Source organism: Corythoichthys intestinalis, chromosome 5 (genome assembly GCF_030265065.1).
Source record: "Corythoichthys intestinalis isolate RoL2023-P3 chromosome 5, ASM3026506v1, whole genome shotgun sequence".
NCBI lineage: Eukaryota > Metazoa > Chordata > Actinopteri > Syngnathiformes > Syngnathidae > Corythoichthys > Corythoichthys intestinalis.
The window spans coordinates 44,569,852-44,597,029 of record NC_080399.1 but is presented as its reverse complement, the minus strand read 5'-3'; the positions used below and the strand labels follow the sequence as shown (position 1 = coordinate 44,597,029).

The following is a 27,178-nucleotide window of genomic DNA, read 5'->3' as shown; positions in this document are numbered from 1 at the left end:
AATAACTCTGATGATGCTGTTGAATGCTCAAAATGTGAGAGTCTGCGTATTTTCTAATTATGTGGATTGCAATTGGTCCAAGTTGCTCAAGAACAATCAGCCACAAAGGTAAGTGTGCAGCGTGTATTTACTGTATTATATTCTGCATATCTGGATTAGTTCAGTAAGCTCATTGTATAATTGTAGATTTGACAATGAGTTTAGGACGATGATGTAGAATCTTAAAGGCTGCCTGGATAAATGGGGATTTCTTGTCCGAGAAGCTTGTGATGACAACTGCTTTTTGGAATACAGTATAAACCAGTCATTTAACACAATTTTGGAGTGCTGTTGTTTTGATGTGAGTGTGCAGTACATGACTGCTTGGAGTGACTGATAAGTCTGATGAGGACAGATGACGCTGAGCACCAACTCAAAAAAAGGCTATATTTGGACACTAAAGGCAGGTAAGAGTGTGACGGTATGTAAAATGTAAGTAAATATGGCGGCTATATAGTATACTATAGATAAGGCAGGCACCTCAATCAGGTTTTCCTCAACCATGAGAGACAGAATGTGGAAAAAAAAACAGAAAATCACATTGTTTGATTTTTAAAGAATTTATTTCCAAATTAGAGGGGAAAATATGTATTTGGTCAGCTACAAACAAGCAAGATTTCCGGCTGTCAAAGAGGTCTAACTTCTTCTAACGAGGTCTAGCGAGGCTCCACTCGTTACCTGTATTAATGGCACCTGTTTTAACTCAATATCGGTATAAAAAACACCTGTCCACAACTCAGTCAGTGCCCCTCCAAACTCCACTATGGCCAAGACCAAAGAGCTGTTGAACTGTACATTTGGTCTTCAGTCAAATTTGCGCTAGTGATGGGATTTTCGGCTCTTTTCAGTTGGATCGGCTCAGTCAAAAGAGCCGGCTCTTCTTGGCTCTCAAACGGCTCTTTCAACTTTAGCTTTTCTTTTAAATATTTATGACAAATTTAGCACATATTTTGATAAATGACTTTGTGAACTAAATATTGCACTACACTGACTGCAAATAGCAACAATTATCAAGCAAAGGGTTTTTACTTATTTTATTGAACATCAAAAAGGCTCCAAACAATAAAGGAGCAACAAAATTAAACTTCAACCGACAACAATCAAACATGCTGCATCATAATAAAAACAGTGAGTTGTAACTGCAACAGCAGCAGCGAACAAAACAAACATAAGCTACCCCTTGCTTTATTTTAACAAACATGAGCTACTCCTTGCTTTATTTTAAATTTGCATTCAAGAAAACTAAATACTTCAACTTTGACAGGCTGATCCGGCTCCTTCTCTCAGTGATTATTTGTCCAGTCTTTTAGCTAAATCCAGTTTTTTTTTTCTCATGGAACCTGCAGATGCATGTGTTGACTTGCATCCATCATTAAAAAAAAAAATCAAATTTCTAAATTAGAGTCTCAAAATATTGAAATTCTAAGTGTATCAAACGTGTTACATTAGGCTATAAGGGGTTAAGTTTGCAGACACGGCATTCTGCCCTATTGTCATCTGACTTTAACCAATTAAAATGTCTCCAAATGTTACTGCGTTTTCGGCTCATCTTGAAGGCCTACAAACCGCGTTCGTGTGTCGTCTTTTTCTCCTCCTCCTGTGTGTCTGTGGCTTTGCACTTGCAGCTGCGCGACGGACGGTGCTCAGCGTGGCGTGCACTCCGTGGCGTGGCGTGCAGTACTACCAAGCCCCTGGCCTCTCCCCTTTCTCTTCCTTTCTCCCACTCTGCGCACGGCACTCCCTCACCTGAGCCACTGCCACACCTCGCTTCAGACACGTGAGAAAGCGAGAGCGAGCGCGAGAGAGAGAGAGGGAGGGTGAGAGGGAGGGAGGGAATATAAAGAGCCGGCTCTCAAGGGAGGGTGCCGGTGTTGTGCCGGCTCCCTTCATTCACTTCAAAGAGGTTCGCGACCGACACATCACTAATTCGCACTCCTCATGGCGTACGCGAGATCTCAGGTCCCTTAAGTCATTGCCAATAGCCGCGGCCTGCCTCGACAGTTCAGTCACCTGCCCCGACAGTTACGTCACCTGGCGCAAAGTAGCATCCACTTTTCTCCATCCTTCCTTGGACCAAACCGTGAGTTTATGGAGCCAGTTCTCGATCCGAGCCTCGACGCGATCTTCCAATGCCTTGAATCGCACCGTTTCCGTGGTCCATTTGTTGATTTCCTTGAAAGCTGCTGTCTTGGAAACTTTCCGGTAGAGCAGGGCATCACCTAAGCCAAGCAGAAAGAACCCCACAACCGTCACGCCAAACAGCCAAATATCCTTGGTATCTTCCACGGACAGGACATCTCTGGCAAAATCAAACCTTAACCTCTGTCAATAAGGTTAACTTTAATAAGCAACTCCACTGCACTGCCAGACCAAGAAAAACAGAGGGAGGGATGGTGACACTTGTGATTGGATCTGGACAGCTGATCTTTATCTATTTAGTTATTTACTTTTTATGTGGGGAAAAAAAATCCGCAATGAACGTTCACCCAATCTGTTCGGTCTTATTAATGTCCCCAGCAAAAAGCGTGCATGCAGCTTATGCTGTTATATCATCCCTACCAATATTGAGACCAAACCTACGCCCTTGTTTCTTCTATATCTCAAGAGGTGTTAACATTTTCAGATGGTTACTTTCACAACCTTCCTAGGAAATCACAATGTCCTGACATTGATGAAATATTCAAATACAGTACTCTCAAGCAGTCCTTGAGGGCAGGATGATTACTCTTGATTAAAATGATCAAATACACGAATTGCGTAGGTGTATTAGAAACAGAAATCTGTGTCACAACTTTTTGTACACACCAATTTACATCGTTAAGTTAAACTCACGTCCTTAAATCATTTACTGGGAAATGCAATTAAAACAAGAGTGTCGTATTGGTGTTACTCACCTTTCTTCGGTGGCGTGGACGGTCTGGATTCTAAAAACTCTCATGGGTAGCTAACTTAATGAGCGAAGATGGTAATGGGCTTGTGAGACGCCCACCGGACCGGGAGCGGACCGGAAAAAGTTTGTCAGATTTCGGGATCTTTCGAGGACAACACACGCAGATCCGAGGAATTTTGGCAAGTGTCATTCAGAGGTTAGACCACTACAAGGAGAAGTGGGAAAGATCACCCACGAGATCCAGGGAATCTTCCTTTTCCGTTTTTTTATTTCAAAATAATAAAATGTTTCCATCTTTAATGTATCTTGGTTGTCAAATCTGTGCTGATTCTCACTTATTTTTTTCTGTTTACCTACTGATGTGACCTACATATAAACAAACTAGTACTTAAATGAGTATGTCCCACTTTCTGAGTTGTAGACTGTCGGATGAAATCATATATTTTGAAGCCATTGTTAAAACTATTAACACTGTTAAGACTTTTCCAGGTTCCAAATGCCGGGGGAAGTGAGTGGCTGAAAACCATGCTGGAAAGTCATGAACATCCCTGTGTGTCCCGCAGTCAGTATCAGTAACTCTTGAACAACATTGGTTATCAATTAAAAAAATAAAGCGCAGATTTTAAACCTCTCGTTTTTATTTGGCACCGATTGACCATGGAAAACCGGAGATATGATCCTTTTAATTTCATAATAGGAAAGATGAGACAACTATGCACTATTTAACCCTTGTGCAGTATTGCGCCAAATCCTGGCGTTTTGCTTTGTTACTCATCATATTATCATATATAAAGCATATCAAAAAATAAGCTAGAGGGCTGAAAATTGTCAAAAAATGTCAAAACATGTTTACCTTCAAAATGGCACCATCCACAATTTCAAAATTGGTATTGTCATTATTATATGTGGGAGGCCTACTTTTTTGTGACGCAGAGAGTATTACGCCAACTTTCGTCCCCATTGACTCCCATTATAAATCCCAATTTCTCATGTTTTTTGATGCACTGCCACCTGGTGTGTGAAAGTGCATTTCCCACGATTACACAATTTATGGCTTCAGCGGGGTGTCAACTGACACGAGATTGTAACGGATCCTGGATGAATATCTTAAAAACAAAAAATCCAGCAGGGGACACTAGACTATTATTTATCATTTTTCTTGATTGATCCCTCATTGTCAAACGCATTTACTTACTACCAAAAAAACAAGTTTTCATGTTGAGCTTTGATCGAACGGGCCAGTGTGTGGACTCACGAACACTTGTGTGTGAGTGGGTGTGTGCACGCGCGTGTGAGGGTGGGGGTGTGCACGCGCGTATGTGGGTATGTGTGTGTGTGTGCGCGCGCACTTTGCCTGTTCAATGGGACAGTATGAGTTGACTTTTGTGACGTTTGACTTTATGACGCGACTGTGGGAGAAATCGTGTGCGTTTGTACATGCACGCGCACTCTCACGTCACCGAGCGTGTGCGTATGTGTGTGCTTGTACTTTTGCGTGCAGAGGTCTGCAGAAGGCGGCTTTGAATGCACTTCAAAGCACCTTGTCTGCAGGGCGCAAAAAGGTGTTTGATGTGACACATTTTGAGAATTCAAAATGCAGTTGTTTATTGAATCTCAACTCTTATTGGTAGAATGTTTTACTTTTTCCTCCTCCCATTGGCTCAGTGAATGGTCACGTTTGTAAACAACTTTATATGGGGTCCAACGGCTCAAAGGCCATTTTACTCCCTGTGACTGCTGGTGAGCAGAGATGGCGAGAATATTTTTTCTTGAGGAGGCAAGAAAAATGGTGTTGGAGGAGGAATGTCCCACAGACTCAATGGATGAAAAGGATGATGTGTCACAAGACTATGATGAAGATTTTGAGCCACTTGTAGGAGAGGAGGAAGAGGATGATGATTAGGATTTTGAGGCGGTTACAGCAGAAGCAGCAGAGGAGCAACAACAACAGAATCAGGTCAGCACTCCATGGCTTGCCAAAAACCAAGAAATTGTGTGGTCCTCTACAAATGAAGTTTCGAGGCACTTCAACCTGCCCCCTATTCTATTGCCTGGCCCAACGCTTTTTGCAATTGCCAGGATCAGTAGCCCCGAGACTACTGTCAATCTGTTTTGCCCGGACGACATTATCCAGCAGATTGTCTAAAAAAAAAAGCCCAAGATTATTTTGGACTACGATCTGTGTAAAGCGGCAGTCGATCACTTGGACCAGGTAAGCATATCTTATGTCTTTTTCAAAACTTTGCATCAAAGCTCTCTGGTCATCTGACATCATCTGATGTGTTTTTTTGTGTGTGTGTTATTTGCAGGCATCTGCCACATATTCTTGCTGCTGGAGGACATTACGATGGCCAATGTCCATATCATATCATATGCTGGATCTGTCTCTCTTCAGTGCATTCACCCTCTTTACTCAGGTGGACCCCGCAGTGGTGGCCACGCCACAAAGCCAGAAATGTGGGCAATGTGGCCTTTGCATTAACCGACTACGGGCATCAAACATTAGCTGCAAATGTGGCATTTTCTTTAGCCAAAAACATGGCCAAAAAGTGTGCAAATTGTTTTTTTTTTTAAAAAAAAAAGCTCACTGGTTGTTTGTTGTTCTAGTTGAGTTGTTTGTTGTTCTAGTTCAGTAGTTTGTTGTTGTGCGTTTGAGTTATATAGATTCTGTTAATTCAAAATTCTTCTAGTTGTTGTGACTTGTTGACTGTTATTCTGATGCCAGTGAATATTTTTAGTGGTTGAAGGTAAAAAAAAACAATATTCAGAAATGACTTAGTTGTCACACTTCCAAGAGTGACTTTTGGCTCCAATACTGCAAGAGGGGTAAAAATTTTCCATTTCATTTTCAGATGTCACAAGTAAAAAAATATTCAGAAATGACTTAGTTACACACCCTCAAGAGGGCGCAAGGCTTCATCCCCAATACTGCGAGAGGGGTAAAAATTTTGAAATTGCCATTGTCTAAAAATGTTGAGTTCCTCAAATAAATTTTGATGTTATAATTTATTAACATATTCAAAGCTCTAATGACCTGATATCAAATATTCCTACTTGGATTTGTTTTTATATATTACATACAACATTGTTAGTTTTGTTCATAGCACACTATTGCTTTTATTGTCCATAGAGGGCATTCAGAATAAATAAATATATTAAAACTATATATGTATGGATAGGTCTGATGCTAGTGAACATTTTGAGATGTCGCAAGTAAAAAAATATTTAGAAATGACTTGGTTATCATACCCTCAAGAGGGCGCCAGACTTCATCCCCAATACTGCGAGAGGGGTAAAAATGTTAAAATTGCCATTATAAAAAAATGTTGAGTTCCAAAAAAAATTTGATGTTATAACTTATGAACATATTCAAGCCTCTAATTATCTGATATCAAATATTCCTACTTGGATGTGTTTTTATATATTACATACAACATCGTTAGTTTTGTTCATAGCACACTATTGCTTTTATTGTCCACAGAGGGCATTCAGAATAAATAAATAAATAAAAACTATACACGTATGGATAGGTCTGATGCTAGTGAACATTTTGAGATGTTGCAAGTAAAAAAATATTTAGAAATGACTTAGTTATCACACCCTCAAGAGGGCGCCAGACTTCATCCCCAATACTGCGAGAGGGGTAAAAATTTTGAAATTGCCATAGTAAAAAAATTTTGAGTTCCCCCCAAAAAATGATGTTATAATTTATGAACATATTCAAGCCTCTAATGACCTGATATCAAATATTCCTACTTGGATTTGTTTTTATATATTACATACAACATTGTTAGTTTTGTTCATAGCACACTATTGCTTTTATTGTCCATAGAGGGCATCCAAAATAAATAAATAAATAAAAACTATATACGTATGGATAGGTCTGATGCTAGTGAACATTTTGAGATGTCGCAAGTAAAAAAATATTCAGAAATGACTTAGTTATCACACCCTCAAGAGGGCGCCAGACTTCATCCCCAATACTGCGAGAGGGGTAAAAATGTTAAAATTGCCATTATAAAAAAATGTTGAGTTCCAAAAAAAATTTGATGTTATAATTTATGAACATATTCAAGCCTCTAATTATCTGATATCAAATATTCCTACTTGGATGTGTTTTTATATATTACATACAACATTGTTAGTTTTGTTCATAGCACACTATTGCTTTTATTGTCCATAGAGGGCATCCAAAATAAATAAATAAATAAAAACTATATACGTATGGATAGGTCTGATGCTAATGAACATTTTGAGATGTCGCAAGTAAAAAAATATTTAGAAATGACTTAGTTATCACACCCTCAAGAGGGCGCCAGACTTCATCCCCAATACTGCGAGAGGGGTAAAAATTTTGAAATTGCCATTGTAAAAAAATTTTGAGTTCCCCAAAAAATTTGATGTTATAATTTATGAACATATTCAAGCCTCTAATGACCTGATATCAAATATTCCTACTTGGATTTGTTTTTATATATTACATACAACATTGTTAGTTTTGTTCATAGCACACTATTGCTTTTATTGTCCATAGAGGGCATCCAAAATAAATAAATAAATAAAAACTATATACGTATGGATAGGTCTGATGCTAGTGAACATTTTGAGACGTCGCAAGTAAAAAAATATTCAGAAATGACTTTGTTATCACACCCTCAAGAGGGCGCCAGACTTCATCCCCAATACTGCGAGAGGTATAAAAAAAATATACTGCACAAGGGTTAAACTAGGAACTATTTTCTCCACTAGAGGGCACTCATGCTCTTTGGATGAATGATTCTTCAGTTCTGTCATTTTTATTTTTCTCTCACCGGAATTCATTTTTTGTGTGTGTTTCTTTGGCTTAATGCGGCTATGTAATAGGTTATAGTAATAATAACAGTTACAGTAATAATAACAGTTCATATTGATAACTTTGTGCTGAGAAAAAAAAAACATTGTTCAAGGAACGCTGCATTTACCGGTATGTGTTCTGGTTCATAAATAATAACCATGTGGATCAGTGTGTTATGTGTGATGCTCGATGTCAAGTAGCGCGGGCAGGCAGGTGGTGTGGACCCAAATGCAGGGAAAGGGAGGCGAGGCAGATAAACGGTGCAAAAATTATTTAATTAAAGCCAACAAAAAACAAAGTACAAACCAAAGACTGTGGTGATCCAAAGAAAGCACAGAGGCAAACAAAACTCCGGTTACTGACAAAGTACTGGTTATCAAAAAACTTAGAGCACGAGGGTTTGGATGGACGAGAATTAATACTGACCAGAATGTGGACAATGTCGCGACAAGACTCAACAAAAACGGGGAGCTTATACAGACACAGACACAGGGTAAGGAGTCAAGGAGGAGCAGGTGGGTGACACAGGAGGATGCAGATTGGGGGTTACACTAGGAACAGGCACAACAGGTGAAATCAATGGGCAATCACGGGACAAGTCACACTAGGAAGAAACAAACACAAAACCTAACACTCGAGTGTAAGGTGGTTTTACATTGTGAGTATAATACGGATACTGTATAGCAGTGTTTATGCATAATTTCTATTTAAAATGTGCAAAACACTGTAGGGCAGAGTCAAACAAACATTCACTCTCTTGCTCATAGCTAAGGACAATTTGCAGTGTTCAGTTAGCTTTGCATGCCTCTTACATACTTTGAACTGCATATCCTCCCGAGGGCTGCGGGGGTGCTGGAGGTTATCCCAGCTAACAAAGAGCAGGAGGCAAGGTACACTTTGAACTGGTTTGCATGCATGTGTTTTTTTTTTTTTTTTTTTTTTAGAAAACAAAGTCACGGGGTTGGGAGAACATGCAAATTTCACACAGGTAAGCTGGGACTTTGGAGCTGGGAAGGAGCCCTTGGCAAGTCATGCATGTTTATTTCTTTGTATGACATTATTATATATATTTTTTTTATTCTATAATTTTATTAAAATGATCACATACAGTATGTTAAGTAAAGTGTTTATCATATATCAGATTGGGTCTCATGACTCGTAATTTTACTCAGAAACGGCTTGTTTTAGTATTTTGTCAGTAGATTATTTCAAATTTGAATGGTTGGAACTTGTAAAATACCCTGTAATTCTGCAATAACCCAATACCTAGGTTGGCTTTTTTTTTAAATTGGCTCTTCCAGTGTTATCAGTTGTGACAACAGACTTGACACATTAATATTAGCAGCAAGTTGCAACCTTCACTAGATGTGGTTCACAAGTGCAATGTAACAAGAAATCTGATTCGCATGTGTACTTGCATATCACTTCTAATGCCTGTGCATATGCATTATATTCATAGGAATGGGCCATCATTTCGTCCAAATATTGATGGAAATTTGAGGAATAACCAGAAAAGTTTGACTTAAACATAATGTTAACAATCACTGTGTTAACATCTGACTGAAGAAATTGATAAAAATGTAATAGAAACATATCTACATTTTTATGACATATAGCCAGGGGTCCTCATTTAGCGGACCGGGGTCCATGACCGGACCATGACACACCTCTCTGCGGACCCAGAGCAAATGGCTCTTTTAAAAAAAAAAAAGAAAAAAAATAGTTTGTTTTAACATATATTATTTGTATGAACCGCCAATCTATCGCTATACGCTACATTCTGTTTCATTATTAGTCAAATATCTTCCATGTTCCGACTTCTGTTGTTATCTCCATGACAACGATGCGCTGATTGGCTGAGAGAGTGAGCATGGATGCGCTGATTGGCTGAGAGAGCGTGCGTGGATGCGTAGAGTGGACCGACCGCAGCAGTGTCAAACACGAGTCGCGCCCGGCACTTTGCAATGTGTTTGTATAAATGCCACCCGTGGAAGACCGAATCTAACAAAATGTCATGCTCAAAGTTGAGCAAGAGAAGAAAAGTAGTCAACGAAAATTGCCGTTTCAATGAGGAATGAACGGACAACTATGCATCCATTTTACCAACTGCAAGCACCAAACCTATGTGCCTAATATGCTTAAAGACAATTGTACTGTTAAAGTGAAAATGTGAAACGCCATTATGTTAAAGAGCACAGCTTTTTGAAGAGAAGGTTCTTCCCAAATCAGAAGTGAGAAGGCAAGAAATTAACAGGTTGGAGCAGTCATATCAAGAGTCAAGCAAGGTTATTGTTAAATCTATGACACAACAACAAATTCCAACGGAGTGCTCTCTCAGAGTGTCGTGAGTGTTGGTGAAACATAAGAAGCCGTTCTCTGATGGAGAAATAATAAAAGAGTGCATAGCAGTAATAGCAGCAACGTTCAAAGGAAAAGGAGGAAACGACAACAAAAATCAAATCTCACTCCCAGATTCATCAACCACAAGACTCACTGAAGTACTGTCTGATGATGTAAGTAAACAGCTTTGTGACCCCCAAGTACCATTTCTCTCATTGAGCAGTGTTTTACAGTTAAAGTTAGGGTCAATAATTATTTTATATGCACCTTAATGACGGATCTTGTCAATTATTTAATGTACAAGTGTAAATATTGTACTTGCATGTTTTTTTAAATATTTATTTTAAGTCAAAATGTTTTGTCAATTTATTTTTATTTAATCAGAATGTGATTTTATTTTTGTTTGGTCAAAAGAAAACCACCTTTACCACCTTCGACCTGCCTTGTGCTTGACACAACATTAATAAATGGACCCACGCTTATATGAAAAAAACAATTGTGGACCTTCAAGATTTGTATTTGAGGACCCCTGACATCTAGCAATCACAAATATTTTTTGTAAGTAAAGTAAATTTCAGTTTAGGGCATTAAGGGGGCTTCAAAATCACAAGTAATAGCCAATCAAAACTGGATTCGTCTTTGGGAACAACAACAACGACATTTATTATATTAACAGTTCAAACAAAACAGAATCAAACAGTGCAGTTGCACGCGGGATAAAGGACGGAGATGCTGTTTGGACCAATGGATGCAAGTACATGGAACAAAAATGATCTGGGAATTGTAGGTGGAAGTGCAGCTTTGCAAAAGGCAGCAGGACAAGGAATTTCTTAAACATGTTCCTTTATATATTAGCATTTTTGTCCACAATTTGCTCTCAGTGCAATCAGAAGGCAATCTATGTCTGTCAATCAAGTCCACCAGTAAAAAAAACACCATTTCAATTTTTTAGTGAATTTCCATAGCAAGGTTTTTACCCTGAAACTTCTGGGGTGGGTACTACAGGCCGTAGGACGCTCGTGCTAGGGGCGCAGTACTCTTTAGAGGTCCATGAACCTTTGGGATGGTGTCAGCAGTATTGAACATACGTATACTTTGTGTAGCAAGAACCGTTTAGGAACTAGAGAAATAATTAATACCACTAGAACATCTGTCATCTATTCACCGATCATGAAAAAGCTGGAATTATTTTAGGCCTTTAAAAAAACAATCTTACAGCAGTGCTTATCACCACGTACAGTATATCTTGTCCCGCTTTTCCACTGAAGGGACCTTTTGTTCTGGGGTAATATTTAGATCATAAAAGAAAACCTTACCAAGGAGGGTTGGCTAGTACATTTGGAGTTGAAGCTGTAACTCCTGTTAGAAATTTTGTGTTCAAGAAAGTACAAGCACATACAAGATCCAAATATTCCTGGAATTACCAGCATTTGTCAATCGGAAAAGAGAATTACAAATTTTTTTGGGGAGGAAATTTTAGTGCGAAATTTTAGTTAAGGTATAATTAATGGATATCAAAAAAAGACACTGTCAGAGTAGAGGTATGGGACTTTTCAGAGGCCGAGGAACCTTTCATGTATGTTCTCTGTCTCTAAGCATATCATACAGTAATTGTATCTTTTTGAGTTCTACGAACTAAAAATACCCGAACTACAACCATATAGTAACGACTCAAATCAGTGGTATGTTTGTAAAAAATTTAGGTATCTGGTCTTTCAAATCGATCAGGAAGGAAGTAGGAATTTAAATGTAGATCTAAAGGGATTTTTGCAGACTGAAATAACACCTTTTCGAGGGATGCTGTACATTTGATAAGTCCAAGAATGTTTCAGACCCATGCGCTCCATAGGGCTGGTAAGGAAATCCAGAAAGTCCATGAATTCCAACCAGTGCACCTTTTTGCTAATATTTTTTGGGTTAGCCAGTCAATCAAGTTCAAAGATGTCTCCTTACAAAAAAGTTCTGATTGAAAGCGTAGTGAAGGTCATATACCGGTTAGTTAAAAAAAAAAAACATCAGGAAGCGGGCATGGTTAATCCAAGTCTTAATTATTCTTTCCCTTTTCAACTAGCAATTGAAAATTGACAATGAAACTTGTTTTTCATGGAATGCCAAGATTGACAGAAATACCAGTTAATACTAGGGAAAAATGAATGAATGATAAACAAATTTGGCAATGGACTCTTTATACAGAATGCCATGATGTCATATCTGCTAAGGATTTTTGCTTTTACTGTTTCCCTTTCACCGCTGCCAAGTAGTACTTTTCGAGAATAAAGTATGGGAGACTTTAGAGTGTTCAATCAGTATGGGTGAAAACCAAAGTACCCGGAGAAAACCTACGCAAGAACGTCGAGAACATGAAAACTCCACACAGGAAGGTCAGGATTGAACCCTTGATATAAAAACGGGGCAGTGCTAACCATGGCCAGCGTGCAATGAATAAAGCAACTATAATGTACCAGGAGGACGCGTACATATTAAAAACCTTCTCTAAATTGATGCATGGTGCTCGAGACAAGGATTTTCAAAGACGATGAACGACTTCGTTGGTTACTCTGTGCGAGTCTTGTGAACAGGGGATAAGGAACTATATGACCAAGCAGCTTTTGGACAGAAGGGGAGTGTTTGTGCAAAGAGACCATTATTAATAATTAGAAGATTATGGCTAAAATGATTAATGGAATACTTCCTTAATGCAGAGGTAAAATGATAAATGTTGTACTGTATATGGGACAATTGTCAAGTGCTGAAAATAATGTAATGATGTTATCTTTCATTTTCTAATTTTTGTTTGGTCAAACACCTTGAGGCGGAACGCAAGACTTTAGGGTTTTTCTTTTTTTTGCCAGTTGAAAAGGAGTTGAGAAGGAAGCCTCGACGGATGAGGGCCTCACGGGTGCTGCAAACTGATGGGTGGCGGCGTGGCAGTCCGTGAGGGAGCAACGGCGGCGGCATGGTCATGCAGCTTCCTGACGTGTTTCTTGAGGTCAAAGTTCCGGCAGAATCCTTTGCCGCAAGTGGCGCAGGTGAAGGGTTTCTTGTCGTTGTGTGTGTGCATGTGGAAGGTGAGGTTGTACACTTGATGGAAGGCTTTGCTGCAGATGGAACACTTGAACTGTTTCTCGCCACTGTGCGTCAGCTTGTGGTTCTTGTAGTTTCCTGCAAAGAATCAAAATAAATAAATAAATAAATGAATGAATGAATAAAAATGACACAAGCTTTAGTTGACAATAATTCATCGGTACAATAAGGATCTTTCCTTCTTATATTACAGACTTTTATGAGATTGTTTATACTTTGACTGTTTGTGCTAGGAATTTACCACTGTATCATTTTTTAAAAATATACACCAGTTTTGTAGTACTGTAGTAGATAGAATAAAGTCATCACACTCAAATACTGTAGGACGAACCCGGCCTAATGACACCCACAACACTTGGACCTACTTCAAAGTGATTGATTCGCTTTTACAAAGATGCCCAGGTGCCAAAACTGACAAGATTTAACTCAAAATCCAGCTAGAATGTGAGGGCTTGGTTCCAGTGTCAAACTGCTCACATCTTATGATGCACTGTGTCAAGCATTGACCCTTAAATTTGACTACCCAACAGCTGAGTCCGGCCCATCGACTGCTTTGGCAGCTAAGTAACGCGGGACCAAAACACTTTCGGATATGCTACATTCACTTTTGCATAGCATACTTCGGTTCTCAGAAAGTGCCTCGGATAGAGAAAGAATAGCCATTTAGACCAGCGTTGATGCTTGTCCCCAGTTGCTGGACAATTGTTAACTATGCGCACAAGCACCCAAAGGCTTCAACAAACAAGACAAACTTCCAGCTACATTTTGGAATGTTGTGATTTGCTATACAGACCAAAATCAATGTCCAGTATTTTTGGGTGGTGATGACTATGATGACAATGTCGTAAAAAGTGTATGTTCACAGAGTTGTTTTTATTCATTACTATTCCTGTCATTTTATATCTAATAAATTATTTTTCATTGTTCCAATTATTCTCATGATATCGATAATGACAAGCCTCAACAATAATGTTGCCAGTCATTCAATAGGAGCTAATTGTGCTTGATCCCAACACGCGTCCGAACACTCACCAGAGGAAGTGATGAGAGGTAAAGAAGAATGCAAAACAGAGTAGATGTGAATTTTAAAAAAGTGACTGCATACAAATACCATTGGCTCTTCTTTTTCTCCCCCACATATTTTGTAATGCAAAGCACCTAGTGTTGAATTAAAATACGCCTCCTGCCCACAGTCAGCTAAGATAGACTCTAGCACCCCTGTGAGGACAAGTGGCATGGATAATAGATTAATTTATGTTCACTTGAGAATACAAATGATTCCCTCTGTTTTTGTATAATATCATAATATCTAATAATACATGGTTCTAAATGACACATGATCATTATAAAACCTTGTTACTTACAGCTTTGTAATCTAAATGTAATTTGGACCGAGCGCAAATGCTGCATGCTTTACCGTATATGTATTGATTGGTTACCTTTCTGGTGAAATCCTTTCCCGCAGAACTCGCACACGAAAGGTTTATAGCCGGCATGGATGCGCGTGTGTGTGTTTAGCGTAGAACTGCGGTTGAATGCTTTGCCGCATTGGCTGCATTTGTGAGGCTTTTCCTGCAAAACACACATCACTTTTTTTCAGCACTGTACATCAGAACAGAACATGCTGCTTATATTTATTGGGAATAAAATTTAATTTTATTTAATTTTAAAGAAGAAGGAATGAAAATACTTAAAAGTACGAGTCATGTGCATTACCTGAGTGTGTATGATCTTATGTCTGCAGAGCGTGCTGGCCTGCCTGAAGCCTTTTCCGCAGACTTTGCAGACGAACGGGCGCGCCCCCGTGTGCACAGGCATGTGGCGGGTCAGGTTGTAGTGCGCGTTGAACACCTGAAAACACACGAACACAATTACGCATCGGCGTATAATCATGACACGAAAACTAATTATGATTGAAGCGCCTTCTAAAGCACTTGGGCTTTTCTTTTCATCGCTCTATTTTTTTCAATTAAGGAATTCATCATCGTCGTCTAAAAATAGGATTTGGAAAAAATCTGACTTCAAGGCTGAAACTACACATTTAATTTACAATGAGTTCTAACATTATTTCCTCGTTTTGTGCTCAAGACCACATCTGAGATCAAAAGACGACTCTCTAGCTCTCACCGAGACTTTTGGGAGTCGAGATGAGACAAGACAAAAAAAAAAAAAAAAAGTACAAAAAAAAAAAAAAGAAAAAACACAACAACAACATATATTTGTGGGATACTAAAAAACATAACGAATGTATTTTCAAAACATTTTTTTACTCTATGCTAAAAATAACAATAACGAATTTGAAGACCTGGTCTCAACCGAAGGAAAAACCCCTCCTCTTCGTCCTTTTGAGACCCCGGGTCGTCCAAGATTGAGACAAGACCAAGACTTTTTGGGAGTCGAGTCGAGGCAGAGACCAAAAACAACAAAATGTGGTTTCGAGACCACGACTGGTCTTGAGAGTGTTAAATACTACATTTTTCAAAATAGCATATGAGGCAAGATGTCTTAAAAACCGACATGGTATAGTTAGCACTTTCAATAAGTTTTACTCAAAAGTGCATTCTGTTAAGCTGAATCATTTTATTCTGTCTAAAAATGTATTTTAAAAGGCCGCTTTAATTTTCATCAAGCATGTCTAAATACACATTTAAGAATCATATTGGACATGATTAAGTAAGACAACGTTCCACTCTACAATCATGTCCAATTTTTTTTTTTCTTTTCGTTTTTAAAATACCTTTAACGTTTCTCTTGATACTGTATGTTTAAAAAAAAAAAACTTTTATCAGACAGTCCCAAATAGTTTGACATGGTTGAAATGTTGACATGATTGAATTGATAAATATTTATTTAAACAAATAATTAAGGTAAGGCAACACCAATAACATTTCAAATTTTGTTGAAACGATATGATTTGTGACGTTTCAATTATTTTACACCTCATTTTTAAAACCACGAAAAACTATAGACGCAAATGCAATAGATAATGTAAGAAAAAAGTATACGTGCTAATAACGTGATGCACGTCGGAAAAAAAATTGAAAACATAATTTTATGCATTTTGAAATATTTTAACCGCGTCTAAAACATTTGCAAACATGTTTGTCATGGTTTATGACATTTCATATATTTTTTCAAGTCATTTGTTTAATAGGTCATTTTAAAATAATGTTTTGCTTTTCCTGCCTTTTATTGATCATGTACTATATTTTGCTTCGTTGTATATCACTTTAGGGACCTCTCAAGTTTTTGTAAATGGCTATATAAATACAATTTTGACATTTAACATTTAGAATAATAACTCATGTTAACCCTATTTAAATGTCTCTAAATACACATGATAAAATTGTTATTATACACAAACGTGATTTTCAAACAGCAGCAACAATTAAAACATTTATCTTAAAACACGATTAACGGTTATTCTACATTTCTATAATTCCCCCCCCCCCGCGCGTTTCTCCCCGAGCATTTTCAAACCACACTCAGAGTGGCCTTGTAATATTCAAACCAAAATCAGTGTGGCCTTGTAATAATAAAATTAAAAAATAAATCATGAACAACGTCGTTTTTTTTTTTTTTTTGTCACTGAAATAACACGAATTTAGATATCGATGAGTGCAATTCAAATATAAAACATAAGTAAAATGAATTTTGTGTAATTCGTTATTACCGCATAAATAGACTTTAATTATTAAGCAAACGGTGCAGAAAAATGTGTAGAAGGCGAATTGAAATCGAGCAATGTAATCCATGTAAACCCTCTTCAATTTTATTAGAGCGAGAACAACCGCAAAAGACGGATGAAAAAGAAGCTAAGTACTTTTCCGCAGACTTCGCAGGTGAACACTTTGGGTTTGCTTCCTCCAAGTCTCGCCGCCGCCGCTGCCGCCGCCGCCGCGGCCGCCGCCACGGCTGCGGAGGAGGTGGAGTTCTTGAGAAGCTTCTCCCCAAAGTCTCGCTCCTTAATCAGGTTCTGCAGTTGGTTCTGCGTTGCTTGGTAGGGCAACGGCCCCGGCTTGTGCCTGCCGGCCAGCAGATAGGATGCCATTGGGTGCAGGTTAAGGAGCCCAGCCGAAGCGGCGTCCCCGGAACCGGCTCCGCCACCGGCTCCGCTCCCGCAGTTCAGGTAGCACACGGTGCCTCTGGATGGGAACGACGACTGAGTGACAACGCGGGGCCGGAACAGTTTGTAGCGACCGCCGTCCGACTGGTTTCGGGCAGGTTCATTGAGTCCGAACCCGAGAAGGTCCGTCGCCGTCGCGGGTGGGACGTCCGCCGCCGCTATTGAGTCCAGGCCGCCGTGCAGGGCGAGCCGGTGCTGGGCAGTCGCGTCCGCGTAACCGAGCGGAACCAGCGGAATCATACAGTGCAGCGAGGACGGACACACGTCGGGCAACCCAGACGCCGGCGCCGCCGCCGGGCGGAACCATCCGGGCAAAGGCACCGCCTTGGGTTCGGGCGTCCGGGCCATGATCCGCTCGATTGAGAAGGCCAGCGATTTGGAGTGCGAGGAGGAGGAGGTAGAGGAGACCGGCGTGGTGGCCTGGCCCCCGGCGGCCGGGGGCGCGCCCAGCACGCCACGGCGCGCGTCCTGCATGGGGCGCCTGAAGGCGGGGAGCCGAGCGTCGTCACTCAGCGGCCCGCCGGGAGGGTCACCATCGCCCGCCCGCCCGTCCGGGGAACGGACGAGCCCCCCCCTTCTCGCCCGACCCCTCCCACTCTGCGCCCGCTTATTGGCGCTCGATGGCGGCGTGCGGAGAGCCGGGACCCCGCGGTCTCTCGGATCGTTAGCGCGCGCGACGAGTGGAACCCGAGCAGATCGGGTGCTGCGGTTCGCCTTCCTGGCGTTGACGCGCACCGGGAGGAGGAGGAGGAGGAGAAGATGAGGAAGAAGAGGATGAAGAGGAGGTACGTAACGCGGCGGGACGCGCAGTCGAGTGAAGGACTGCTGCTCTCGAGACCCCTTGTGCCTCCGCGTGACGTCAGCAGGCCCTCAAATCGGGTTACGCTCGGACCCGCGTGTAGGCAAGAAGCACGTGACTCGCGTAAGTTGCCACCTTCTGCGGACCTGGCTGGGAGGCCACTTTAGAGATGCCTCTAAAAAATCATCACGTCAAACTATTTCTACATTCAACGTGTATCACGGCCAAATACCATTTTTATTTAGCGTTATAGCACTGCATTTTGAGACACACGGAACCGTTTCAACATTTTCTAGTCAATAATTAAAACTTGAGGATTTTTGATCAGAGTATCATGCATGTAATATGCAAAGTAGACGGGTTAGATGCACCTCGCGGGTCCGCAAGCCATATTATGCTATGCAAATATGAATGGTCAGTTATCTCCAAAATTTGGAGGAATCTGGAAGGGAATTATTTGACAGTTTATTTTCAAATGTAATTTAGTTTAGTAAGAAAAAAAAATCCTAGACGCAATAAAAGATTTTCTCTGCCTGATAACAATCAAATACATTCTTTCAAGTCAGACAAAACAAACTTCAATGCGTAGATCAAATAATGCCACAATTCAATATTCAAAATATATTATGAAACGAATACTTCTATAGAATTTAAAATATTTTTAGACATATAAAGTTTATATTCACGGAAGGATTTTTTTTTTGTCTCACTTGGCAAAAAAAAAAAAAAAAAAAAAAAAAAAAGTAATATCAATCTTGACATACATTTACCCCTCGAGATTTTAACCAGCTAAAAAGAATCCCCAAAATGCCATTTTCATCTGAATATTGAATGCATGTGCAGAAATACCTAACACTCGAAAATTTGAATTTTTCATTGTGATTTTACCTTTACAAAAAATCACCATATAACTCATAATTAGCTATTTGTTAACATCTTCAGACAGCACCCTTTTTACAGTACACTGTCATTTACGTGAGTCAGTTTTTCTATTAGGAATCATGTGTGAACAGTATGACTTCACCTGTCAATCTTTTTATGCTTAAACATCACTTGACAAACAGCTGCTTTTAAAACATCTTTATTGCACAACACCTACGCAGAATATCATCATTTTGAAATATAGCAGCTATACATTTTCTTTCTAGGAGACAAAATCACAAGCAAACTTTAGCACAATTTCAATAACAATAAAAAAACATATTCCAAACAATACAAGATGAAAAAACAACAAATACCATAATCATGACCAATAATTTAAGAAGTAATCAAATCCTGTCACGACTGACTCACACGTACACAATAATGAATATTATCGCACTACACAGCCAAGAACATATGATAGATGTCTTGTAACTCATTGGCTGTCATTGACGACACCAGACGTCCAATCCATTTTGACTGGTGGAGGCAGGCATGAAAGAATGAACCAGTCAAAAATAATTAAGACGTCTAGTGTCATCAAAAGCAGCCAATGAAAATGGCGCAATCGCCCACAAGGGGGCGTATTCCAGAAGTCATCTTGCTAAAGGCTTCACATAATTCATCTGAGTGTTGAGATGTTGCTGTTTAGGTGAACCAACAGGCTCTCAATAGGCTCAAAAGTGAACATTCTATGTGCAGTCTATTTGAAGGAGCCGCCAATTTGTCCAAGTGGATGATTTTAAACATCCAAGTGACAGTTGACTTTTTTTTTTTTTTTTTTTTTTGTATTATTATTATTTTTTAGCAACAACGTTCAACTGACATCATTAAATACTTGAAGACAGGCATTTGTTTGTTTTAAGTGAATGGCACAACGGTGTGCAGACTTTTTATATCCACCCTTTCTACCTAGCAACCACATCGCTTAGCTTATTAGCATTAGCCACACTACAACAAGAAGGATGCTACATTAGCTCAGCTCTTGCACGTTTCAAGGTTGCACAACAGGAGCGGCGCTGAGCGGAGTGTTCAATCGTCCTCCTGGTCGCTGTCCCGCATACTAACACCTTCTAGGCTGTGTCCTGCCTTGACGGCCAGTGTGGCTTCCTCCACCGTCAAACGGTTGTAGACAGTCTCGTAGCTTTTGTTGTTCAGTGTCCCTTCCAGGACGCCTTGAAGACGGAAGTCACGGTAGCTCTTCTGCAGATGGGAATATGACAGAATGAGGGGTTGACTTGTTTTGACACTTAGCATCATGACTGGGATCACACTGATTCCAAAATTGAATATGTCACAAAACTGGAATAAAAACAAGAAAGTACTACTTATAGTAAAATTACATAACAATTGAACTGGAAAATTCCAGTGAAAGATTTCTAGGGTTGCAATGTAATAAGTAAATTGAAAATATTTTTTGGGTTCATCCGATAAAACATTTTAAAACACCATCTTCTTATATCACAAAACATACTCAGAGAGCAGACCTCCAGAAATTAAATTTCTGATTCCTGTGACTTTTCATATTTCAAACATATGCTGCAAGTTTGATAATAATCCCTTTTTTCGTTTTTGAATTATCTTGAGCAGAAATATACAAACAATAAAACAGACATACAGAACCGAACGCAAAATCTCTCTTTTCGTGTATTTCATCTTCTGGCAGAGGTAAATATAAATTTTATAAGGATTCATATTTCGTTTAGTCCATAACACTTTCAGAAAATTGCTAACAATTGTTGACCATTCTTTTTCAAGGTAGACGTAGATCCATACAAAAGTTTTATTTTGTTTGAAAAGAATGATAATGGTCTGTGTTCACAGAGGACAAGAAAAATCTAAAAATAGTTACTGTTGAGAGGCTGAAATGCCGAGGATTAGGATAATTTAAAGTCAAATAAGGTCGTCAAACGATGAATTGATGATCAATTGATAAACAGAATTAATTTCATAATCTGCTAGTACCTGTTAAACAATGACAAACTATCCAGTTACTTGTTTAAAAAGAATGATAATGGTCTGTGTTCACAGAGGACAAGAAAACTCTAAAAATATTTGCGGTTTGAGAGGTTGAAATCCAGAGGATAAGGATAATTTAAAGTCAAATAAGGTCGTTAAACGATGAATTGATGATCAATTGATAAACAGGATTAATTTCATAATCTGCTATTAGCTGTTAAACAATGACGAACTATCCAATTACTTGTAAATTACCGCAATTTTCGGACGATGAGGCACAAATTTTTCCTTTCCACATGAACCCTGTGGCTTTTCTAACGAGGAGACTTTTAATGGATTTTTGGGGGGACAAAAGAGTTCCATGTTTTTCGTTAAGAAAAAAACAATGACATGCAGTTTTCATTTAATTTCGCTCCCCGGCATATCGTGATGATGTTGTGAAAACACTCTTGTTCTCCAAGGCAAATGTATCATTGGCTTTGTGTTAGCATTCCAAAAACTAAGTTTGTATGAAGGCAATTTTTTTCATGTTAATACCAATTAAATACTATTGTCAGAAGATATTTTATGCCACTACAGAAGATCCATTTAAATCGAGCCATGGATTGTTAGACATCTCGGCTGCTGCTGTAGCGCCTAAAAAGCTTGCTTGTCCTTTGTCAGACGGGCCATTTACCTGGTGATGCTGTGACACCAAGACGCAATGATTGTGTTGTGGAATGGCCTCACCTTTACATGGTGATGGCAAGAAAATGTAAGGTGAAGATGCAAACTTTTGATTCCAGCCTCCAAAGCGTAACTATTCGATTGCAGGGATTGCTACGCAACCGTATGAATGGAACGCTCTCACTCCGATGACGTCAGCACTCGCACACATCACTTTAAGCATGCGCAGTCGCTGCTAGCAAATATTCAAAACACCAAACATGTTGGAAAGTAGGCTTTAATTTATTATTTTTATAGTATTTTTAATTTAAATATAGTTTATGTTTGCGTTTTTGTGCCTTTTGAAGCAAAAGAAAAAAATGCGTTGACAACATTGCTTTGAATGGGCGGGCATGTTGTCTTCCGGGCTGAGGAGGTTGTTGTCAAGGTAGTGCATCATTGGCTGTCGCCTTGTAAATCTGCACTGCCCCTAGAGCCTGGCACGAATACTACATCATTTTCACATAGAATTGCTACAACATTCGAATGAAGATGGAACCATGTAAATGCAAACATGAAATGTGTCATATTCTCAGAGCGAGTGCTGACGTCATCGGAGCGAGCGCGTTCTGTTCATATGGTTGCGAAGCAATCCCTACAATCGAATCATTCTGCTTTGGAGACTGGAATCGAAAGTTCGCGTCTTCGTCTTCTGTTTTCGCCATCACCATGTAAAGGCAACGCCATTCCGCAACGCAATCGTTGCGTCTTGGTGTTGCAGTGTCACCATGTACACGGCCCTTAAGGGATAAGGCTGAAATGAATCCCTTTTTAATATTCAGAGAAAATTAACTTTTTTTTTTTTTTTTTAAATCCAGTGTCTTGTTGTGGAGTACCAATAGCCACAACGTATCATCACAGTACAATTAAATTTGTACATGAATGCATAAAGTTTAAACGCCAACTGCAACATTGGAATCGCAAGATATGCGCCTTTTGTCCAAAAGATGGTGCTATCGCCTCCATAATCAGGTCGCATTTCTATGCTAATTTAGGTTTTGGAGTTTCAAATTAATTTTCCGCACTAAATGGATTCCTATAGAGATCAAACCCATCTCAGAACACATCCAGAAATAAAGTACAACTGTGTAAAATTTCGTCAAAATCCGCCCAGCCGTTTTGGAGTCCATAGGGAACGAACACAGACATGCACACAGACAAAGTTCCATTCATATATCGGTATAGACCAGGGGTCTGCAAGTCCAGTCCTCGAGAGCCACTATCCAGCTTGTTTTCCATGTCTCCCTCGTTTGACACACCTGAATAAAATGATTAGCTCGTCAGCAAGCTCTGCAGCAGCCTGATAATGATCGTAAATATTTGATTCAGGTGTGCCAAATGAGGGAGACATGGAAAACAAGCTGGATAGCGGCTCTCGAGGACCGGAATTGCAGATTCCTGTTATAGCGAGAGATACAGTGGGGCAAATAAGTATTTAGTCAACCACCAATTGTGCAACCACACAAGCAATGCACGTCAACAAATAAACATTTTAAAATACAGGAACTTGCTATTTAATATATTTTGCCCGCCAAAAAACTTACATACAGTGGGGCAAATAAGTATTTAGTCAACCACCAGTTGTGCAAGTTCTCCTACTTGAAAAGATTAGAGGCCTGTAATTGTCAACATGGGTAAACCTCCACCATGAGAGACAGAATGTGGAAAAAAAAAACAGAAAACCACATTGTTTGATTTTTAAAGAATTTTTTTCTAAATTAGAGTGGAAAATAAGTATTTGGTCACCTACAAACAAGCAAGATTTCTGGCTGTCAAAGAGGTCTAACTTCTTCTAACGAGGTCTAACGAGGCTCCACTCGTTACCTGTATTAATGGCACCTGTTTTAACTCATTATCAGTATATAAGACACTCCATCAGTCACACTCCAAACTCAACTATGGCCAAGACCAAAGAGCTGTCAAAGGACACCAGAGACAAAATTGCAGACCTGCACAAGGCTGGGAAGACTGAATCTGCAATAGGTAAAACGCTCGGTGTTAAGAAATCAACTGTGGGAGCAATTATTAGAAAATGGAAGACATACAAGACCACTGATAACTCCCTCGATCTAGGGGGCTCCATGCAAGATCTCACCCTGTAGCATCAAAATGATAACATGAACGGTGAACAAAAATCCCAGAACCACACGGGGGGACCTAGTGAATGACCTACAGAGAGCTGGGACCACAGTATCAAAGGCTACTATCAGTAACACAATGCGCCGCCAGGGACTCAAATCCTGCACTGCCAGGCGTGTCCCCCTGCTGAAGAAAGTACACGTCCAGGCCTGTCTGCGGTTCGCTAGAGAGCATTTGGATGATCCAGAAGAGGACTGGGAGAATGTGTTATGGTCAGATGAAACCAAAATAGAACTTTTTGGTAGAAACACAGGTTCTCGTGTTTGGAAAAAAGAGAATACTGAATTGCACCATACCCACTGTGAAGCATGGGGGTGGAAATGTTATGCTTTGGGGCTGTTTTTCTGCAAAGGGACCAAGACGACTGATCTGTGTAAAGGAAAGAATGAATGGGGCCATGTATCGAGAGATTTTGAGTGAAAATCTCCTTCCATCAGCAAGGGCATTGAAGATGAGACGTGGCTGGTCTTTCAGCATGACAATGATCCCAAACACACAGCCAGGGCAACAAAGGAGTGGCTTCATAAGAAGCATTTCAAGGTCCTGGAGTGGCCTAGCCAGTCTCCAGATCTCAACCCCATAGAAAATCTGTGGAGGGAGTTGAAAGTCCGTGTTGCCCAACGACAGCCCCAAAACATCACTGCTCTAGAGGAGATATGCATGGAGGAATGGGCCAAAATACCAGAAACAGTGAGTGAAAAGCTTGTGAAGAGTTACAGAAAACGTTTTGCCTCCGTTATTGCCAACAACGGGTACATAGCAAAGTATTGAGATGAACTTTTGGTATTGACCAAATACTTATTTCCCACCATGATTTGCAAATAAATTCTTTAAAAATCAAACAATGTGTTTTTCTGTCTTTTTTCTACATTCTGTCTCATGGTTGAGGTTTACCCATGTTGACAATTACAGGCCTCTCTAATATTTTCAAGTGGGAAAACTTGCACAATTAGTGGTTGACTAAATACTTATTTGCCCCACTATAGGTGCTGATGCTATATACTGATGCAAAAGAGCCATTTTAAAAGGATAGATATCCACTGTTTTTCATGTCAAGAGGATGCTATGCCAGCGATTATTTGTTGGCGTCCGACTACTGGACGTCAATACAAAAAGGGGAAAAAGGAAAAAGCTACCTGGCCATTGATGGCAATCCAAATCAATATTGGTTGTGTGGTGCTGCGTGTCTACGCTAAGTTGAAACAAACCGGTGTTTTGGATACCTTGACAATCTTGATTAGGGTCTTGAGCTGGTAGAGGTGCAGCTGGAGGTCCAGTCGGTCTGCCAACCACACGCAGACTGCTTTCATTGAAACACCGTACCATTGCTGCACATGCAGAAATACATGCAAACACACACATACGGAACACAACATGAGCATAAAGAAAATTTGAATGATTTCTGACCAGTGTACTTGAGCAGAGTCAAGGTTATCAACAGGCTGTATGATTTTAGAAAAAAATGCTACAGCAATTCTTCTGGCCTATATTGCAATTTTGATTCGATTCACAAAATCAAACAATGCGAAATTCACAAGTCACATTTAAAAACATGACATAAAATGTAATTCCATGATAAGCTATGACTAAAAATCTGAAGACAATTAAATTGAATGTGCAAGGAAGTTTTCTTAAATTGATTCTATAAAGCAAAAAGTGATACTTGTCCTATTCGTTTTACATTTGTGTTATATTGAACATAAAAAAAAATAACCAAACATGTTTCAACTTTTGCATCAACATAGATGTTCATTCTACATAAATCACGGGTGAACAGATGTCCGCTTCTATGCGTGACAGACCCACAAATTGAGATTCTGTCCCGCATTTCTAGTAATATGCTCCCGTTTAAAAAAAAAAAAAAAATCAATCAATCAAACTGCTTTGCGGAATTAGTGTCTGCTAGATGTCAAATACAGTGTCATTCGATCGCTTCATTTGGAAGCTTAGCTGATGAACCAATGACAGAGCTGAATTAGCCCATAAATATCACATACAAAAGGCTAGATGACCAATGCGGGCTATAAGGCAATGGGGATGGCATCGTCACCCGTTGGCCATTTTGTGTTGGGCCCATTCAAAAAAGAACATTATAGTCAAAGGAGCATGTACCATGTTTTCTGCACTATAAAGCACATTAAAACTCATATACTCATATTACATATAAAGGGCGCACAACATTATAAGGCTCAATAGTTGTAGTACTGGTTGGGGTTTCATCAAGGAATCCACTAGATGAAGCTGCCCTAAAGGGAACGTCATGCCATGATTAAACAATATTGATCCATATTTGGCTTGTCATAAACATCTCAGAAGCAGTAAATTTACTGCTTACCTAAAGAGACTATAGACAAGTTTCCGAGGTACTTCCGCTTTACTTCCTTATGTCTGCCTACAACTTCCGTTTCCATTTTTTTTACTATTGACTTCAATGACGCTGGAGTGCCATCACTCACTAAAAACCCTGAAAAACCACGATTTGGAAATACCGCATCCTTTTGCCATCTCGACATGGGAAGACAACATAAAGAAGTGGCCGAGGGTGACTACAAGTAAAATGCAGTGGTACCTCGACATACGATCACTTCGACAAACGATCTTTTCGACATCCGACGTAAAATTTGACTCGCCAGTCTACATCCGACGACATGCTCGAAACACGCCATGACAGCACCACAGACGAACGCACGGCGGATTTTCTTGTGTGAGAAATCAACACAAGTTAAAAAAGGTTGGTACAGGTGGTGAAACAAGGAAAAACGCTTACCTTCTAAATGAAGATGCAAATTATAGAAAAATATGAGCGTGGGGTGCGCACCCGCAACTGGCTCAACAATACATCTCCACGGTCCTCCTCCGACCAACGTTCGCCAGTCTTTATAAATTAAGCTGACAATTATTATTGTAGTAACATCGCCAAAGAAATCGCCAGCTTTGTCATGTTTTTATCATTTATTTCACAACTTATTGAACACAAAACGCCTCCTGACCACCAAAGTTGAGAGTGTTCTCAAGAAAACATTGAAAGTGAAACACTCAAGATCACTGCTTTCGGGTGCGGTGCGTTCAAGTACAGTAAAAAAACGTCCGCCACATTAGAACCTGATTCGTTACATTATTACAGGAATTATTATTATTAAATTGTTCCGATTTTTATTTAAATTTATTTTGCTTTGCTGCGTGAAATTGCCATTTGTAATAGTACCAGCAGTATTTATTAACTCATTCACTCCCAGCCATTTTCACCGGAGCAAGGCCCTTCGCTCCAGGTCGTTTTACTAGATTTTGACTGATTCTGCAAGGCCCAGAGAAAATTCTGCTCTATTGCTATATAAACATGGA

At 39.7% G+C, this 27,178-nt stretch overlaps 2 protein-coding genes and 1 long non-coding RNA gene across 3 annotated transcripts in view; 1 reads left to right on the top strand and 2 right to left on the bottom strand.

Moving 5' to 3' along the window:
* The first annotated feature begins 3,653 nt into the window (after positions 1-3,653).
* LOC130916847 (uncharacterized) lies at positions 3,654-5,938 on the top strand. Its single transcript, XR_009063350.1, has 2 exons — positions 3,654-5,141; positions 5,239-5,938. It is a non-coding gene; the product is annotated as an uncharacterized LOC130916847 (long non-coding RNA).
* Positions 5,939-9,471: 3,533 nt separating this feature from the next.
* On the bottom strand, positions 9,472-18,036 carry fezf1 (FEZ family zinc finger 1). Its single transcript, XM_057837891.1, has 4 exons — positions 17,011-18,036; positions 14,904-15,038; positions 14,627-14,759; positions 9,472-13,265 (listed from the first exon to the last, which is right to left on the bottom strand). Exons 1-4 carry the CDS (start codon positions 17,785-17,787, stop codon positions 12,997-12,999), a joined length of 1,314 nt encoding a protein of 437 aa, XP_057693874.1. The 5' UTR covers positions 17,788-18,036; the 3' UTR covers positions 9,472-12,996.
* A 1,161-nt stretch (positions 18,037-19,197) lies between these two features.
* The window catches only part of cadps2 (Ca++-dependent secretion activator 2), a 289,750-nt gene continuing 281,769 nt past the window's right edge, over positions 19,198-27,178 (bottom strand). The window contains exons 28-29 of the mRNA XM_057837859.1: positions 25,060-25,164; positions 19,198-20,236 (exon numbers count right to left, since the gene is read on the bottom strand). Coding sequence (XP_057693842.1) covers positions 20,066-20,236; positions 25,060-25,164 — 276 coding nt within the window. The 3' untranslated portion in view covers positions 19,198-20,065. The remainder of the gene's footprint in view (positions 20,237-25,059; positions 25,165-27,178) is intronic.